The 18,821-nt window shown below is 38.6% G+C and overlaps 1 protein-coding gene across 2 annotated transcripts in view; it reads right to left on the bottom strand.

Moving 5' to 3' along the window:
* aff2 (AF4/FMR2 family, member 2) overlaps positions 1-18,821 on the bottom strand; it is a 225,643-nt gene that overhangs the window by 19,926 nt on the left and 186,896 nt on the right. For both annotated transcript variants that reach the window (XM_034305966.2, XM_034305965.2), the window contains exons 10-13: positions 7,016-7,178; positions 4,086-5,144; positions 2,989-3,104; positions 178-418 (exon numbers count right to left, since the gene is read on the bottom strand). In XM_034305966.2, coding sequence (XP_034161857.2) covers positions 178-418; positions 2,989-3,104; positions 4,086-5,144; positions 7,016-7,178 — 1,579 coding nt within the window. The remainder of the gene's footprint in view (positions 1-177; positions 419-2,988; positions 3,105-4,085; positions 5,145-7,015; positions 7,179-18,821) is intronic.

Below are 18,821 nucleotides of genomic sequence, written 5' to 3' on the forward strand. Positions count from 1 at the left end.
TGAAAATAGTACAACAGATTAATGAGATGTAACAAGAATGCAGGTATAACAATATCACGCTTCATTACTAATGAGACGAATATTTAACAACAATAATTAATCGTTGCTAAGATGTTAATGACGCAACAGGCGAAATGCATAGATCACATCAGAGCATGAACATACGCTCATACTTACACTGCTGGTCTTGGAGTGAGACTTGCTCTCTCCTTTGCGGTGCTTGTGAGACGATGATGAGGATGACGAAGAGGAAGAAGGTGGAAGGGAGTGAGAGGGCGGTAAAGTTGTGGGAACAGCTGTGCTTCCTTCCATACTGAGAGAACTGCTCTCGCTGCTTCTTCGCTGGCGACCCATGGGCTCGTCCGACAGCGGGGAGAGCAAAGGTGGAAGGAGCTTCCTCGGCTGCTTCTTCGAAGAGCTTTTCAGAAACAATACAGATGTAAGCGGGGCCTGAAAATGTTTATTTTACATTTAAAGTGGTCCCTGGCTACAAAAAGTTTGAGAACCATTGTCAGTTTTTAACGCTTGGTTCTCTTGGGCATGGTTGAGGATCAATAATGCTACTGAAACACTAAATAGCAGTCGAGACCCTATATGCAGGTTTAGAGGGAAAGATAAACCCAATCTCAGGTTCACGTCTCTGCCTGAGGTTGTGTACTGAAGTGAAGAACAGAAAGGTTAATTGACTAACCAGGCTCTGTGATTTGTGAATACACTGTTACTGAGGTAAGCCAGTCATTGAGCAAGTGGTAAGATGTGTTTGGGCTATAAACACTCATTACAACTCTCAACAGGAGCAGACTGACCTAACATAATGTCAGTACTGCTGCTAAAATAGCTGTTAGGCCATGATGCAAATGTGTGTTAAAATGAAGAGAGCTGTAAGGTGGCAGCTTCAGGAGCAGCATGCCTGAGGGTCTAGGCTGTGTTTTAGCATTTAACTAAGCTCTAATTAGAGAGAGAAAAGCCTCTCCAAGGTTTAAGTAAACAACCGCTGAAATGCGTTGTCAATTTCTACACAGCCTTGGGCCATAATTTGCCTAAAAATAGATAAGATGTCATTTAGTACTTTTCTCATTTCTTCCATTCCTCTGGTTAGTAAATGTTTTTTTTATGGGCTTCTGAAATACTAATCACTGGGTGCAGTAGAATTTTATTCGCAGTAGTTTTGTTAAAATATCAGGCCAAATATCAGGGGACAGAAGAAAAAAAATGAACCCGTACAGTAAATGCTTCAGGTGTATTGATTAATGAGGTTGCAGAATGCAATTTAGCATGAGCCACTTATGGATTAACTGATAATTTGACATACATGGCTAATACTGAGATATTATTAATAGGGGTTGCATAAACAAGTAGACTAGTCGACTAATATATTCACTTGTCCCTGCTGTGGGAAGACGTCAACTAGTCAGGTTGGTGGGAAAAAAAAAAAGCAGTGACAAGATGACAGAAAAGAAATGGAAGCAATAAATAAGCAGGTTTTAAAATATTTCAAATTGGATGAAACCAATTTTACAGTCAACTACACATGGGGAAAAGTATTTGCTAATTTTCTTTTCCTTTAATGGAATGTTATCACTTTCATATCACTTTGTATGAAGTGATATCTTTATAAGTTATCTCACAACCACCCGCTCCTAAAAGCATTCCTCTCACAGTTGTTTTTGAAAGTTGTGTGTGAATGACCAATCCATTCCCACTCAGCTAGTTTAGAGCTTGTATGCTTGTCTTGTTTTTGGATGCTCTTGAGGCTGGAGATGAATATGGCAATTAAAATTTGGGGTCATTATGAGCTTGGAGAAGCCTCTAGGATGCCGCTGTAATGCTATCAATCTCCGTCCAAGGAAGGGCGATCATTTAGCTAGAAGGATTGCTCTGTTGATGGACATGAGCTTCTGTGCTGTGCACTCTCAGTTTCAGAATCAAGGGTTGTTAACTGAAGTGATGTTTGACATGTTCTTTGCTGTTGTTAACATTTAACTGCACTATTAGCCTAAAAAGCGCAAGGCCATGAATCAATTTTTGCTTTTACTATGAAAAAGTTGATTGGTCAACTAGTAAAAATTAATACTCATGCAACTTATATTTACTAATATAGTCTATCTATCTATCCATGCACAATTTTTGTTCTGGAGATCACCGAGGACATATTGCATATTGTAGATGAAAATATGCTGAGCATGCTCATCTTAGCTCACAGTCCTAAATAACTAGCAAAGTTATTAAAAAAACTTTTTCCCAGCATGTTTTATGTGAACATGTCCAGAACCTTTACAACAATAATAAAAGGTGCATTTCCTTTTCTAATCTGATTAAGAGGGGCAATGTAGCGTGTGCGCATTGATGCTGTCTGAGCTGAACTGATTTAAAACCCAGCGGGAAGGTGATATCATTAAAAAGTCCCCGAGGTGCTCAGTGCTTCCCGTAACGAGCATTAGTGAAGGCTAATATTTTAGCCTGGAGCTGCTTATCACATTGTTGAGATCTGCAACAATTAGTCATGTCTCCTGACAGTGGACACCCAGACAGACAGGACGGCCCCATGACCTCTGTTATGAGCATGTCTTTGGTGGGTGCATGTCCGCTCAGGAATTAATTGAATATCTAAAATTAGAGCAAGCTGGTGCAGTCATGCCAGAGTTCTATTATGATAATTCAAAGGGACATAGGAAAATGAAGTTAAAGTTGGATATAGGAACTGACCTGCTGTAATTCACAGAATACGGAGTAAGGAACTTAGCCGAGCTAGCACTCGCATATCTTAGCTTTGGTTGTTGTTATTAAGACATAATACTGTATGATTTCTTCTTAGGAATGTTATGGGTTTTTTCCAGTTTATTCCAGTAAGCAGACTGCATTTGTTACTATAGAGAAAAAAAGTACTTCCAACCAAATGGTCACTTATTACATCAGGGCTTTCATGCAGAAGAAATCAATAACGTGTAATAGTGTATATAGTTTGTGTCAAGGGGCTTAAATACTTACTCTTTTGTGTTCGAGACTTTGTGGTTGTGGATGGGAGAGATACAGGGAGGGAGGAGCAGGGCCTCTTTCTCCAGTTTTAACTTCTTGGTCCCACTCAACACCTCACAATGATCTGACTGCAGGTGCAAAAGACACATTTGTTCATCTACCTTTGCTTTTATTTATAGACTAAGTACAGTCTATGTGACCTAACCTAATCTAATCTACCCTACAGTCGAGTACAAAAATCCCTCTTGGTTTATAGGTGAAAAAAAAAATTCCATGTTCATTTAAGGCAAGGTGAATAGGGTATTTAAAAAAATAATAATAGATATCAAAACAATCTTACAACAATCTTTCCTATCCTTCCAATCCTACGATATCCTTACTACAATACAAACAGTATTTTTTGTATTGGAACAAAATTCAAAAGTCAAACCTGTTCAAACTTACTTACAACAGTTTCAGCTATCTAAAACAAACGCTAAACCTCAAACACTGTTATAAAGCTGAATAAGCAGATATAAAGCCATTCTTAACAGTGAAATTCATAATTCAGAAATTGCTGGCATCACAAAAGAGTAGTCCTTTTTCTTTCATAATAATTTTGCAGTAAGGGTATATAAACACTTGCACTGTATTTCAGGGAATTTTCAGTCATATTTCAGGGAAATTATGGACTGAACCAGAACACTTCAACATTAAGAACATTAGTGGAATGTAAAGGAAATGGGAGGCACCAAGAACCCAAGGTATGCTTGGATTACAAGTATTGGTCAAGGTTACAAGGAGGCTGAACTCAATCTGTGTCCTGCACCTGGAACTGTACAAAGTAACAGAAATCCATCAGTGTAAATAAAGGTTTACAGAGGATGTCCAGCTGTCTACGTTGTTACTTTTCAGTAAAACCAAGCTTTTAAGTTTTAAGACTATAATCATCGTTCTGTGTTTGAAAGTAGGATTATTTTACATTGGAAAAAATATCCATGAAAAAGAAAGTAGGGGTTATAAATTCCTCAAATACCTCTATAAACTTAAGTTGCATTATTGTTATTCCAATATTGCACTAAATATAATGTGAAAATCTTGTAAGATGTTACAAGAGAACAGGGACTTGCCTTGTGTTTCCTCTTTGACTTGCTGGTGGGTTTCTCTGACGGAATGGAGGCGGGTGACTGCTGTCTCCTGTGCTTGAAGGTGGCCTCTCGACACTCAGCCTTGGCAGGAAGTGGCTCAGGTGGATCCTGCCCAGGAATCCGTGACAGGAGGCTGAGCTCAATCTTAACCCACAGGGACTTAATGTCCTCAAAGTCTCGCAGTGGTGACAGAAGCTCATTCTGTACCATGGAGATGGGGGAGAACAGGGGCTCTTCCAGCAGGTCAGTGGCAGCTGGGTCTGGAATGGAGGTACTGCTGGTGCTGGCAAGACTGCTGACACTCAGGATATTGCTGTTACAGTCCTTGGATTTAAAGTTCAGGCTGCTAGGGCCAGGGCAGGGAAGATGCACCTTTGAAAGGTCCTCAGGGTCCGAGTGGCACTCTGATGAGGATGACTCTGTTTCAATAAACTCCTTCGACTTGGGGACGATCTTACTAGGCCCTCTGTGCTTCTTCTTGTCTGGAGCTGTGCTGATAGTGGAGGTGGTGGGGACAGCAGGTGTAGTTACTGTAGTGGATCGGGGTTCCTTTCTGGGGGCAGTCTTGCCCCCTGGAGCCTTGCCTCTAGGTTTGGGTGGTTCTAAAGGAGGAGGTTCTTTCTCCTTTGGTGTGGTGCTGGAGTTGACGGGTCTGGGCCAGTTGTGCTCCTCACTGTTGGAGGACTGCTCGACTTTCTTCGGTTGTTTCTTGCCTGTGCTTCTCCTGGAAGGAGGCAGATCAACTGAAGTTGGGGCCTTCACTTTGGTACCCTTACCATCAGGACCTTTCTGGCCTGTTTTAGGCTTGGCCTTCTCTCGGATGGGACTGAGCAAGGCCCGGTCTTTGGGGTCTGCTTGTGCCAGAGCTGCACTGGGCTTGCTCTTACTACAGCTTTGGTTCTCTGTAGCTTGGCCATCCTCAGGCTGAGAGCTTCCAAGTCCATGGCTTTCTGACTGTGTGTTGGCAAGGGGCTTATTGTGAGGGTTGACTTTGTTCAACCATTTATCCAGCTGCCACTTGTTTGTTGACGGTGGTTCAGGCTTTAGAAGAAAGAAATTCCTTTGAAAATGTGTTGAGAAATCTCATCTGTATATCATCATTTGTTACATAATTTGTTGGACTTTCTCAGCAATGCAATGCTTAGTGATGAATTAACATTGTTGAATACAAATGTAATAGAATAACTGTCTCAAAACATATGCAACCAATAATTCTAATGGTCCATATCTACATGAACATCATCTGTCTCAATGGTGATTCATAAGAATGATGATGATTCAGTCATTTGACTTTCACAGACCAGTGCGTTACTATGAAGATGTGAAGAGGCAATTACAATAGGAAATCATAAAACTCCTGAATGGCAGATAAACTCAGTGGTGCATTGTCCTCAACTCTCGACTGCAAAGAAGATGATGTTTTCATCACCCATATTATCTCACATCATTTGTTTTGTACCATTATGCTCTAAGACATGTAAAAATCTTTCATTTGGAACCATAAAACCTGCCTTGAATGATAGTAAATCACTTGGAAAAAGAAGCCACAAAGATGAACAGGCATCCAAATGAACAATTAAAACCAGAGAGGGTGGAAGATGTTGGATAGACTTTTCCATCTGATCTGTACCCGCCTTCACACAGAAAAAAAAATCCCTCCTTCCATCCTATTTCACATTTAAAAGCCACACTTTTTTCTTATCTCTTCTGCTATAGATTTATGCCAATACAAACTGCAAAATTGGAAGTTGAACAGTACAAGCAGAGATGACAAATTGACAATCGTGCATGTCCACATTTTTCAGGCCTCCTGGATCATTCCTGTTAAAACAATACAGCTGTGAATTGCAGATTGAATGAAAAAAGAAATATCTTTCCACCGGGCAAAGCATTTGCAGCCTGCAGATATGGATATCCCAGGTGGACTGCAGACAGCTATATACTGAGGTGATGAGAACAGGGGTGTTCGTTTTTGGTGAATGCACTCAGGAAGCCCAGGGCAGGCCATGGTGGGGCAACTTTAAAGCTACCAATTAAGCATTTAAAACAGCTTTTCAGACATCTGGCTTTACTCCCATGCTGGGAACATGGTGTATTTTGTCCTCTGTCTTTTGCAGTAGTTCAAAGCAGAAAAAAAACCTCTTCACCTTGATCCCAGGGGCATTTCTGCTATGTTGAGTCGTCAAAATTTATGACTAATAATTTACATTTTTACTCATTTACCTGCTGCTTTTCATCCAAAGCGACTTACAACTGGGACAGGATACAACCAGCAGTTTAGGGATTAAGGGCCCTGCTCAACTGAACTCACCACCTTCCGACTGGTCCCAGTGCCTTCACTATTGAGCTATCACTGTCTGGTGACCAAATCCAACATATATTAATATAGCTCTCAGAAATGATTTCTTTTTTCTTGGACTTTATCTCATTTTCTCCAAAATTTGTTAAATGCCAATTCTCACTCACAAATTAGTTATCCCCTAATACATGACAGCTACCTACTGGGGAGGATAATGGTTATCACATGATTGAGAAATTCATTCATTCATTCATCCATCCATCTATCCATCCATCTATCCATTCATTCATTTTCAGTAACTGCTTTAACCAGGGACATGGAGGACCCACATCCTTAAGCCGGGAACACTGGGCATCCAGCAGTAAGATACTCTGCCAATTTACCTCAGGACACCATACACACATTCACACACTCATTCACCACTAGAATACCCAATTTGGATAGGAGCAAAATGCAGAACCCAGAGAAATCCATGTAAACATGGGGAAAATTCCACAGAGATAGTAACCTAAGTTCAGGATTGAACTGGAGACCCTGAAGCTGTGAGGAGGAAATGCTCCCTAGTGCGCCTTGAGGAACATACTGTGCTTTAATTTTTGCCTAGGTTTTATACCTCTGGTGTAGTGGCGCGGGATGCTCGGTTGCATTCGCTGTCACTGGAACTGCTCTCGCTGTCAGAGTCAGACTCAGAGCTGCTTTCTGATTCGCTGGAACTCCCAGAAGCCCCGCTGGAGTGGCCACCTGGATCACTGCTCCGTGGTGTGGGCCCTGGAAGGCTGCAAACACACATACAAATGAGCAGAACATTATTCATATGTTGTACCATTAAATACAAGAGTCTGCAAATGGGAGTCGCAATGAATAAATATCTTATTTGCAGAGATGTTACATCACTGCACCATACTCCCACCATTTATAATAGTGTGAACGTAAAGAAGCAATATAAGGTCAATAATGCCCGGAGCTTGTGGAAAATATCTTACAAAATCAACTTCTGTAATACATGCAGCATATGTCAAACATGCCTTAAGCGATTGCTAAGGTCCAGCTAACCAAGAAGCTATTAGAGAATGTGTGATTTATGACTGAAAAAGAGAAAAACACATGGGCATCTTGCTCCCCCACCTACTCAGTTATTATTCTATATCATCTCACTGTTCTCCACTGCTGCTCACCATTATTTATCACTTCATGAAAGACCGGAGATCTCTAATCCAATAAAATTCTGCGTCTCAACATGTCCTCGGCCTCTGACGCCTGTGATTGCTTTACATGGGAGTTAAATGTGCTAGAGGGAGGCAAATTAAATCCCTTCCCAAAGGTCAGATTGGGCTTCTTTATTGTCAACACTTTGTTAGTGATTATATTGTGACAGAGAGATGCATCATCTCTTGCTGGGCCAATAATGATTTGGTCTCAGTGAAAAAATGAACTATAGCCAGTAAAATAACTGCTCTACAATGATGAGGAGCTAGAGGGAGAGCATATATTAGTCATTGCTTTGGGCCTGGGGTGTGGATTGAGACCATAGCTAACTCAAGAGACCAGAGAGTTTGGCAGTGTGTAGTGATGGCATCATTTTGTATCTGCCTGTGCATGTTTTACCCCTATGTTTTGCGAGAGATGGGCAAGAGAGACCCACGTTTCTGATCAAGCTGTAATATGTTAGCAGATTGTGTCAGCCAAAGCACTGCCAATGCTGGAGGCGACCAAGAAGACAGGCAAATATCTCCAGAGGACTGTCCCACAGAGCAAAGGCAGGAGGCCTAGGAATTATTTTCATAAGGCAAAAACAACACAGAAGTGCTACAAAAGACACATTTTCAAAAATGTGTTTCACAAAAAAACCCCACAGTGAACAATTGTTACTTTACCACTGATACTTCTAGAAGAAGAAGCCTTTATTTATCACATATACATTAAAGCACAGTGAAATTCTTATCTTCGCATATGCCAGCTTGTTAGGACGCTGGGGGTCAGAGCATGATAGGGTTAGAGAGGGTTAAGGGCCTTGCTCAAGGGCCCAAAAGTGGCAGCTTGGCAGTGCTGGGGCTTGAACCTTAACCACTGAGCCACCACTAAAGCCACACATTTATATTAAAAACTTATAACGTAAGTTTTAAAATATAACATTATATATAAAAGCTTTCGGTTCTAAAATCTGAGTTCTTGAGCTGTGGTTGAAGCCACTGTAAAATCTCGATAAAAGCACACCTGTGACCACACAACAAGTAACAAGTAAATTCTGTATTAATGCCAGAATTATTATTCTGCTTTAATATTATTAATAATAAATGAAGTAATGGATTGAACACTCGATTTGATCACATTGTTTTTGTCACTGTTTTTTAAAAGAAATAAGCCACTCTAGGGCATGCTTTACAGTGATTTTTTCATGGTTAAGAAGGTTTTAGGCAATCTGCTTATGCAGATGCATAATAAAATTACTGTAGCGCACATCCTCAAGTGGCTTATTTCTTTCTTTATTTTATGACAATGCTTAGAATATTTAAGAACCTCTGGTAACTACTGTGCATGAAGCCGCTATACAAATCATGGGATATTCAAAAAGGAAGGCTGTGGCAACTCCGGGATTCAAACTCACGATCTCTCAGATGATGCAGAGAATGCTTTCTTTCACTTGTAAGCCCGTGAAAGACATTTTCAACCCTTTTTGCCTTAATGGGGTTGACCTTTGGCTGACGGCTGATGACAAGCTGGGAGAATTATGGAAACAATGCCTGCCAGTTTTTTCACTTGGTATTGAGGATACCATTGTTCACCTTGACCTTGAATGCTGACCTCTGATCCACAGGCTTTGTAGCTGTCTGTCTCACATGTCTTCCACTGACAGGATTACAAGCGGAAAACATATCGCATTATGTCATCCAAATGATCCCCAAGCCCACCCCCATAAACAGATGCATACTGTTGAGCAGATATCATTTATACAATTTCATGATATATTAAAAAAAGAATCATTTTGATTGGTAGAAAAGGAAATCCCGAAGTACATGTATATAAACTTCAAATACTGCGTTATCTGATAACATAGTACTTGTTTTCATCATTTTTTAAAATGTCATTTCTGACCAGTTTGCAATAACATGCCAAAATTAAATGATCTTATTAAATGTTTACATGTTTGGTGCAAGTGCACCGTCTCTCCTGCAAGGCCTAGTCATCCTGCCAAGGCATTCTGTTATAACACACTCAATCTGTCCTGAGTGACGTGGTGGATGAACCATTAATCAACAGCATACACAACAGATCCTGAAGATCTGCAGTGCATATAGTGTAATAAGTAAATAAAGCAGCATCATTCATAATTGCAGCTAGTCCTCAAACAGCATGAGGTGCTAGAAATAGAACTCCAAGGCAATGGAAGCGTTCAGGCATTGCGTTATCTACACAGAGTAAATTTAGAAGTTTTTTTACACTGATCTTGCACAGTGTATGTATCAGAAATTGAATTGCTAAAAAAAAAAAATCCTGAATTGATAGCTAGCCTACCAGGAAGTAAAACCGCCAGTGTGCTGCCCAGTCTCATGTTTGGCTGCCCAAAAACCTAACTGACTAGACAAAACAAATGGCAGCTAACATAATTTAATAAAGTATGGTGAGCTAGTTAGCTAGTTAAGTGCATTAATACAGACACAAATGAGTATATACATTTCCGGGTAAGGGATGACTCGGCCATAGTCCTTATCCTTTTCTAAAAAACGTCTGTGTGGTAACACACTGTTTTTGTGCCCTTGAACAAAAGTCAGCAAGTTGTTGGCCAACGTTTGGCTATAAGCTGTGGTGCTATCACATTGCACATAAAAGGTCTTTATTTCCTCTCAACATATTTAAACGTTCAAACCCACCAAATCATTCAAGTCAATTTCAGCTGAACTCTGTGATACTTTGAATTCAGAGTTACACAGCAGCAGAAACATCAATGTAAAGATGATAACATACAAATATATACTCAGCACCCCAAACACTCACCACTTGAATAATTCATGGCAAAGCAAAAGCGCATACACTTCTAGACCCACACACACACACACACACACACACACACAAATATCTACTAGGCATAATAACATCTGAATGCTGTCAAAGCACTTATTAACTTTAAGTAAGCAAGAAAGCTGCAAAATTATGCTGCTGATCATCAGATTTTCTTCCCTTAAAACACTCCACTGCTTAGAATGCACTGATGTAGTCACTGCGCAAACCAAATGATTCCAAGCATTCAATAAAATCTCCGATAAATAAATAATGTGGTGACATTATAACTATTTATTGCATAAATATTCAATGTTTCGTAATGAAGCAATTTTACAGGACACTTCATATCGGAAAAAGAGAGAAATAAAAGACTACGCTCACAGAGACAGAGTAAGGGTGGGCGATATGGCAAAAAAATATCATCACAATACTGAAAGACATCTTCCTGATACACTGTAGTATACATCAAAATATATATTTCTACTGAGGTTTTGCAAACAAAGTGCCAACAAGGGCTCGAATAGGGTCAGAGATTTATGTCCAGGATTTATACAAATTAAAGGATTTCATGAAGAAAAGGAGGGAAAATGAAAGAATAGATGCAAAAGAACAGTTTTTAATGTCTAGACAGTTACTTTTTACAGTGAGTAAGAAACAAGTTATACAATATCACTGACATCTGACAATAGCATTTAGGATAATATTTATTATTATTTAGATACTTAGGAAAGTGTATCATGGTGTTATTATATTACAATATGGTTATCATATTGTTGTATCGCCCAACCCTCCTCAGCAGTAGTAGGAAAAGGCAATTTCGTGGCTGAGGTAGACATAAAACGCAGAGATCCTCTAATCAGAGATAATCAGTGGTCAAAGCACAAATTATCACTCAGAAATATGCCAAAAGAACAGTTTTCTTTTTTTCCCCCAAATAAAACCACCAGATGAGTCAATCGATATATGAATTTACAAATGATTGACAATTGTGTAGGTGTTTTGAACTCTGTGATAACCTCATCTTGACTTGCTTTTACTGCTTTAAAGATGCAGTTCTCTTGTTTTCTGTCAAGGGAAATGTAGAATGTTTTGAGTTCATTAATGTGAAATGAAATCCACATTAGACAACTATATACAATAGTTAACACAGTTTAGCTATATTTATAATATATTTGGTTGACACTGGTCAAAAAAAAAGACAGAAATTTTGACCAAGAAAACAGATTAGGCCTAAAACAAAATATCAAATCTACCACTTTACAAATAATATTAAAAATTGACCATTAAAAATGATTAAAAATGCTGTGCTCAGACGTGTTCAAACAGTCTGAGCAGCAGATCAACAGTGAAAAAATGCTAGCCGTGTGGAACCATTTCACAATTTCTATAAATAACACTAGACAAGCCATTTGTAAAAAGAATATATTCAAAATGTTTTGTGATGTAGGTAGAGATGGAACGATACCAATATGGATACTGAAACCTTACGTATCAGCTGATACCCATCCAGTGTCTCTTCTTTAAAAACCACTAAGCTTTAAAATAATTATTTTTTCGAACTGAAGCATTTTTACCCCACCTTCCTTCCTTCCACAGGACTACGCATTATTCCTTTCAGGGTTGGAACGTCTGCTGCTGAACTGACAGCTTGAGAAACCTACTTGCACTGACTCTTGACTTTCTTCCCCTATATACACTGATACCATAATCTTAGATCAATGCGCCTGAAAGCTGCGAATGAGGAGGTGAGAAAGCCCGCAGGCCCAGCTTGGAAAAATAGGGATGAGTCCAAGCAGCCAGAAGAGCTCGGGCGTCAGGTAGTAAGCACTCAGTTAGAGAGAGTCATTAAATCTGGGCTCATACAGATATTCAGTCGAGCAGGAGGGCTTTAGGGTCCCTGTTGATTCAGAAATACGGGTGAAGGCCTCCTGCCTAACTCGGCTGGCTCATTCTGTATTTGTTTGCAGCTTCTAATTATTTAAACATCTTTCAGAGACAAGGTGCCTCAGGCGACCCTGAGCAGCCTCGCATTAGCATTCGACTATCTTCTACCACTTCTTGTATCCAAGGGCAGAGCTGGAGTTTTTTTTTCTTCTTTCTCCCAGTCTACCCTTCAGTGAAGTTTAATACTTAATTATAGATGAATGAATTCTGCAGTCGTCTCAGCAGGCTGAGACCCGGGCAGAAGCTCAGAAGTCTACGTTTGATTTGATTCCCTTCTGACAGATAAGTCTGGTCTGACACATTTCCAGCTTGGACAGCAAGCAGCCAGACCTCCACACTGTACAACACTGGTGCTTTCATGAGGCTTGAATTTATGATGAATTTGTGAGTTAGCATGAGAATGCATAAAAATTAAATGATAAAGAAAAGTTACAGGAAAGAAAAGTATATGCTTGAATATGTGTGTATGGCTTACATAAAAAAAAAAAAAAAGATGAGAAGTAGGATGTCCACACTGTGTGCGTATTTATGTGTCTTGAAAGAAAGTAGCATGAGACAGTGTAAGAGAGAGAGAGAGAGAGAGAGAGAGAGAGAGAGAGAGAGAGAAAGATCGAGACTATGCTGGAGGGGTGTCATCTATAATTTAGCTGTCCTCACTCAGCACAGCACTTTATTAAATGATCTTCAGCATGTGCCGTACTACATTATTTTTATAAATCACCCCAAAGAATAACATCTCCAAAATGATCACCACAGCTTTCCTCAGCCCCTAAATCTATTACAGCCTTTAATTGATTAAATCATCAGCCCTTTTTCACTAAGAATGTGTAGCAGTCGCTGCTAGGGTCGCCTCTGTATAAAGGAAAAATCCCATTTACAGAGTGCATTTCAGGATCGAGCGAGTTATAAAAGACACTTTTAACCTACATTTCAGCAAAAAAAAGCAAGTCATTCACAAAAATAACAGCGAACAGAAAGAGAGAAAGCAGGAAATAATACAAAAAATGGAATCAGACGATAAGATCTTACAGTGTGTAAGAAGTTTGAAACATCTGAGCAGTATGAATTATAAAAAGCAGAAGAAAAAGAGTAAGCGTAAAATGATGATTTATTGCATTAATAAGAAGAGTTGGTGCAACTGTAGTTAGTTGTGCAAGATTATTCAGTGTGAGTCAGTAATTATTCAGTTTCCTTTAAGTACTTTAAGCAGAAATCAGAGATATAAAGTAAGAGCATATAAACCTGTGGTTTTAAAGCAATGCTTAGCATAGGATGATGGTTTACAGTAAAGTTTATATGATACAGAGTTGACAAATCAGTAGCCCAAGAGCCCAGGATAAACAGATTTCATGTTGGGGCTCTTCTTCTTTTTTTATTTATAGATTTGTAGATGGCTGGCAGACAAATAGATTCAACAACCAACTTATGAGTGAGTTTTGCATTTGATATGTTAAAACTTAACACGCTTCATGGTGGTGTGATGCACCTCGATCCTGTTACGATACTGCGCACTAATAGGCTGTCGGCAGAGCGATTTTTACCAGGCGTAACCAGGACAAGAATCAGGAACCACTTAGGTTTCTAGGCAACCAAAACATATGGGAGTGGGAATCACACTGGAGCTTTCACTTTTGTGGTGGGCTAGATAATGAACTTTTTAATAAAGTCCACACACACACACACACACACACACACAAAACTGCACTGTCTATACTAAGCAGTCTTGTATAGCATTCAAAGTCTTATTCTTGAATATTAAGTTCATTTAATGCTTATGGGGAAATGAGATGGTAAGAAACACCAACGCCACTAACATGAATAATAGACCAATGATATAATACAATAACTGTTTCAAATAGTCAACACCCTCCCCCTCCCCCCCTTTGTTTTTTAATAAGCGTTGACTGGTTAACAGCATGACTCAAATGGGTCTAAAATCCTCCAAAGCTTTTAAATGTCAGTGCATTGCATTATATCCCAATGCCTCCAGATGTAGTTTTATCTCAATGGGGCTCTAGCAGGCTCTAGTAGAAGTATCAGCTTTCCCTGACAAAACGGGATCCGTGCCATTGCAAAGGGTGGCACACAATCCCAGCCCTGCTGCTGGCTCATCTTCAACCGATTTGGAAAGCGAAAAAGAGCAAAAACAAAATTCCACCGGCTTTGAACGTTTTCTTCCCCCATGCCACAAGGGCTAAATGAAAGCCAATGGTCATGAATAGAGCCAACAAAGAGCAAAATGTCAAAGTTAATATGAGGCTTGAGGCCATAAATTAAGCATATATGCAGTTATGAGGTTCCTCTGTCACATGCTTGCCAGCTATAACAGAATGAAGCGAACTTATGACCCTTGTGGGCTTTTGAACATGGTAGAAGAAGCAAGTATTCACCTCGCTTAATTTTAGATGGAGTCATACAGTAATATGTATGACTTACTCACCACATGTTTTAACACTTAGCCCTGGTCTAGACAGGTTTTTTTTTTGTTCAGAAAAAAAAAATCAAGATGTTACATTCTATAATGTATGACCAAGATCTGTGAAAGTATAAAACAATATGTAAGGAATAACTTGGTTAGAAAATAATCAGCAGCGGGGTTGTGTGATACGCCCAACATGAAACAGTTACTGTTACCGCCCCAAAGTTGATTATTTTCCAATAACAGCACGTCCTGAATTGTTTTATTCCTCTTACACCACATCAACCTGACAATGATTACAATTTTGTATTTATTAAAGAACAACACGTCATATTTTTATCCATTTTATCAACGTTTGAATGTTGTGGAACATTCACAAAACAATATTGTTCCTGTTATCCCTTATATTATAGCAGCTATCAACAGTTGTTCTTTGACCAGCCTCTTTTTTTTCTCTCTCATGAAGCAACAAGACAAAAACAAACAAACAAACAAACAAACAAAAGTAGCTTGTCATGTTACCAAAAAACTGCAAAATGCACAGATCTCTATCCTGAAGGACATGTCGAAAATGCGTAAAGTTACCAAAGCGCTGACACTGGAGACTCCTTCCAAAATGACCAAACAAACATCTCCTTACACAAGACTTCACCTTATAAGCAATTATACACTTTTTTGTTTATGTGGAGCACCTGCACTTTGAATTAGCTGTTACCAGCTGTTAATATAAACCTTGCAGTTGGAAATATTGTCAGAGCTCCTGTTATAGAAAATTAATTAACACCTTCTGACTAATCGGATTTGAGAATTCAGCTGTGCTGTGGTATAAAAAGACTCTGCAAATGAATAAGGATACACATTGTTTGGGAAAGAATAATTTTTTAATTACAAGCAGTTAATAGATGCAGCTTCCAGTCTTATACACAATTCCCAGCCACTGATGAGTTTGTAACTTCAAAATGCAATGCACTCCAATGTTATTGGAGAATTTCAGTGCTCACTGCTCGCTGGTGTCAGTTTGAGGGTAATTGTTAGTTTGGGATTACAATAAGACACCATTGACCCAGTGTAAGAGGCAAGACTTCGAGTACTGGGTTTGTTCAATAAGACGAGACACAATGTCACGAAAAATACATGAAGATAAGATTCAGTCTGTTCATTATTTGTGCTACTTCCAAATCATTTCACAGTCATAAAAGTGTCAGGAAAATGTTTGCAAACATCAAACTCTGAAGAAAAGTATCTCCTTTCATTAATGATACAGCAGCCATACTGTACATATGCAGTTAAGCTAATTAATAAACATCTCATTCTAATGAAGAACATTGAGAAAGCAGACTCAGGAGAGCATAAGGTATTACACTATTGCCTGATACTATTTGCCATAATGATGAGCAATTAGATCACATAAGCAGTCTGATCTAATTCACTGCTGCCTTCGAGAGACAAAATGGCACTGTTCACATAGTAAACAACTCATTAATATGGTGAAGGCTTTCAGATTGTGTTTTCTCCCTCTGGATGTTACAAACACAGTCCCTAAACTCAGTCTAGGGTAATTTTTCATTGTGTACGCACGTGTGCGTCTCTGTGTTTTTGCGATTAAGGAAGGGGGGGGGGGGCATAATAAATGAGAGAGAGAGAGAGAGAGAGAGAGAGAGAGAGAGTGTAATAGATTCTGACTGAAGAAAAACCATAAATGAATTAAGATGCAAACAATGCTACATACATTAAGCACGGAGTCTGACTATGATAAATACCGGAAAGCCCTTAGCTACTGAAAATGGGGAACTCTGGCCAAAAGAGATTAAAAGAACCATTAAGAACGAGGTGTAATAATATTCCTTTAATTACGCAAATCAGCTATTGACAATATGCACATTTCACCTCTGTAATATTTTAGTTCAGCTCAATTGGATGCGATCAGAACGCATAATAGTTTTTATGCAAGCGGAGATAACAGAACGAAAGTGCAATCCCGGTGAGAATGCGTGTGTTTGTTTATGTCTGATTGAGGCGTAATCTAAGGTAAGCAGGTTCTATGTCAGGATTAAAACACTTGGGTTGTGCTGTTACAGGAAAATAATCAACAACAGTGTCATGTGGAGGTACTGTTACAACCTTCCAAAGTGGATTATTTTCCTATAACAGCACACCCTGAAACATTTTATTTTTCTTATACCACTGGAATCTGCCAATGAACACAATGTTTCATTAATAAAACAAATGACACATTGTACTTTTTATCCATTTATATTTATGATAATATTGCGGAAAGTCTGCAAAATAAGTTAGTTCCAGTTAATGCTTACGTTCCTTCACCAGCCTCTCTTTTTTTCTCTCTCATGAAGCTACAAAGACAAAAAAATACAGCTTTTCATGTTACTTACAAACCACAAAGACTTTCCTGTGCAAGAGAACTGAAAGTTATAGCTTTAGCTCTGATTGTTACAGAGCACTGACACTGGAGACACCTTACACCATTGTTAAATAAATGTTTCCTCGCAGAAAACATCAACACACCAATGAGTACAATTTTTTTTATATGTTTACATGGATATAGGACTAAACATGTCCTATTGTTAGCTGTTACTACAGAAACAATAACGTATTAGAATGAGCACATTAATATAAACCTTGCAGTTGGAACTACTGTCAGAATTACTTTTATAGAAAATTAATTTAAACTTTCTGACATTCAAGCATTCAATGCTGTGATAATGATATGTAATGTACAGTTATTTGCTTTGTTACACATCAACCACCCACATGACACCACCTTTTGTTACCAAGCATGCACCAGAGTGACCTTTTGCCCCATGGCAACTTGGCCACAAATGCTAATCCACCCACTGTAATAATAATAATACACACACACACACACTCACACACACAGCTCCAGCCTTAGTTCAGTTGGGAGCAGCAAAGGCCCAAATGCTGACACACTTGTTCTAAGCGCTGCTGAAAATCTAATGAAGCAGCAATTTGCACATGGTTCCTCATGGGCTCGCTACATCCAGCTTTATAAAAGACCTCTGGCACACGGGCAGGACTTTATCCCATTTACATGCTCTTTCAAATCAAATGAAATCCCTTCACTTTAGTTTTAATACCATTAGCAACATTAAAGCGACAGTTGATACAGTGTAAAAGAGAGACATGCTAATGGAGCTGTCACAATTATACCTAATCACCTAATCACTGTCATTTGAGCTGATCATGATTACCACGAGATTCCAAAATCATATGTTTTCATATAAATATATGTAATCATTCAGGCAGAGTTTCAGAAAATGATTCATGTCATTGAACCATAATTTATTTATTTATCATTTCATCTATCAACTCTTTGTAAATATAGTATGTATTATATTTAGTGTATATTAGCCACTGTTGCTAAAAATTGGATGTGAATGATGAGCTATAGCCTGTTTTCATTCATCTAGTCCCTCCTTCCTTCCTTCCTTCCTTCATCTCTTCTTACATTCATTCATTCATTCGTTTGTTTTTCTTTGTACATCTTCTATTGTTCGTCTTCAACTGTTCGGTATCCACTTTTTGTATTTCAATTGTATACAAATTATTAAATTATTAATTGGATCATGTCTTCCCTTTGTAATATTTTTTCATTGTCTAAAAGGGAGACAGAGATTCTATTTACTTATGTTCAATGTCGACACATTGGTGATCTTAATAAGGCCCATATGCAAGTACATTTCACTACAATCTTATATTATAAACATGGAATATAATCAAGAAAACATTCTATTTAATAATCATTAGTATATAATAATTGCAATTATTTGTATGCAGTGGTTTAAAGTTACAGTATTTGAGTACATGATTCACTGTAATGGTACTATTCTGAGTATAATTAAATCCTAGTACTTTTATTTGAGTTTTTTAAAAAATATATACATCCAACTTTGCTACATTTAATTACAGAGTAAAAAAATAATAATGCATTTAACACCAGAAGACTATAAGACAATTAAAAGACAGTATGTGCTAATAATTTTCATTTTAAATAATTGAATTTCTGAGACCCAATCAAACA

The sequence above is a fragment of the Pangasianodon hypophthalmus genome, chromosome 7 (assembly GCF_027358585.1).
Source record: "Pangasianodon hypophthalmus isolate fPanHyp1 chromosome 7, fPanHyp1.pri, whole genome shotgun sequence".
Lineage (NCBI taxonomy): Eukaryota > Metazoa > Chordata > Actinopteri > Siluriformes > Pangasiidae > Pangasianodon > Pangasianodon hypophthalmus.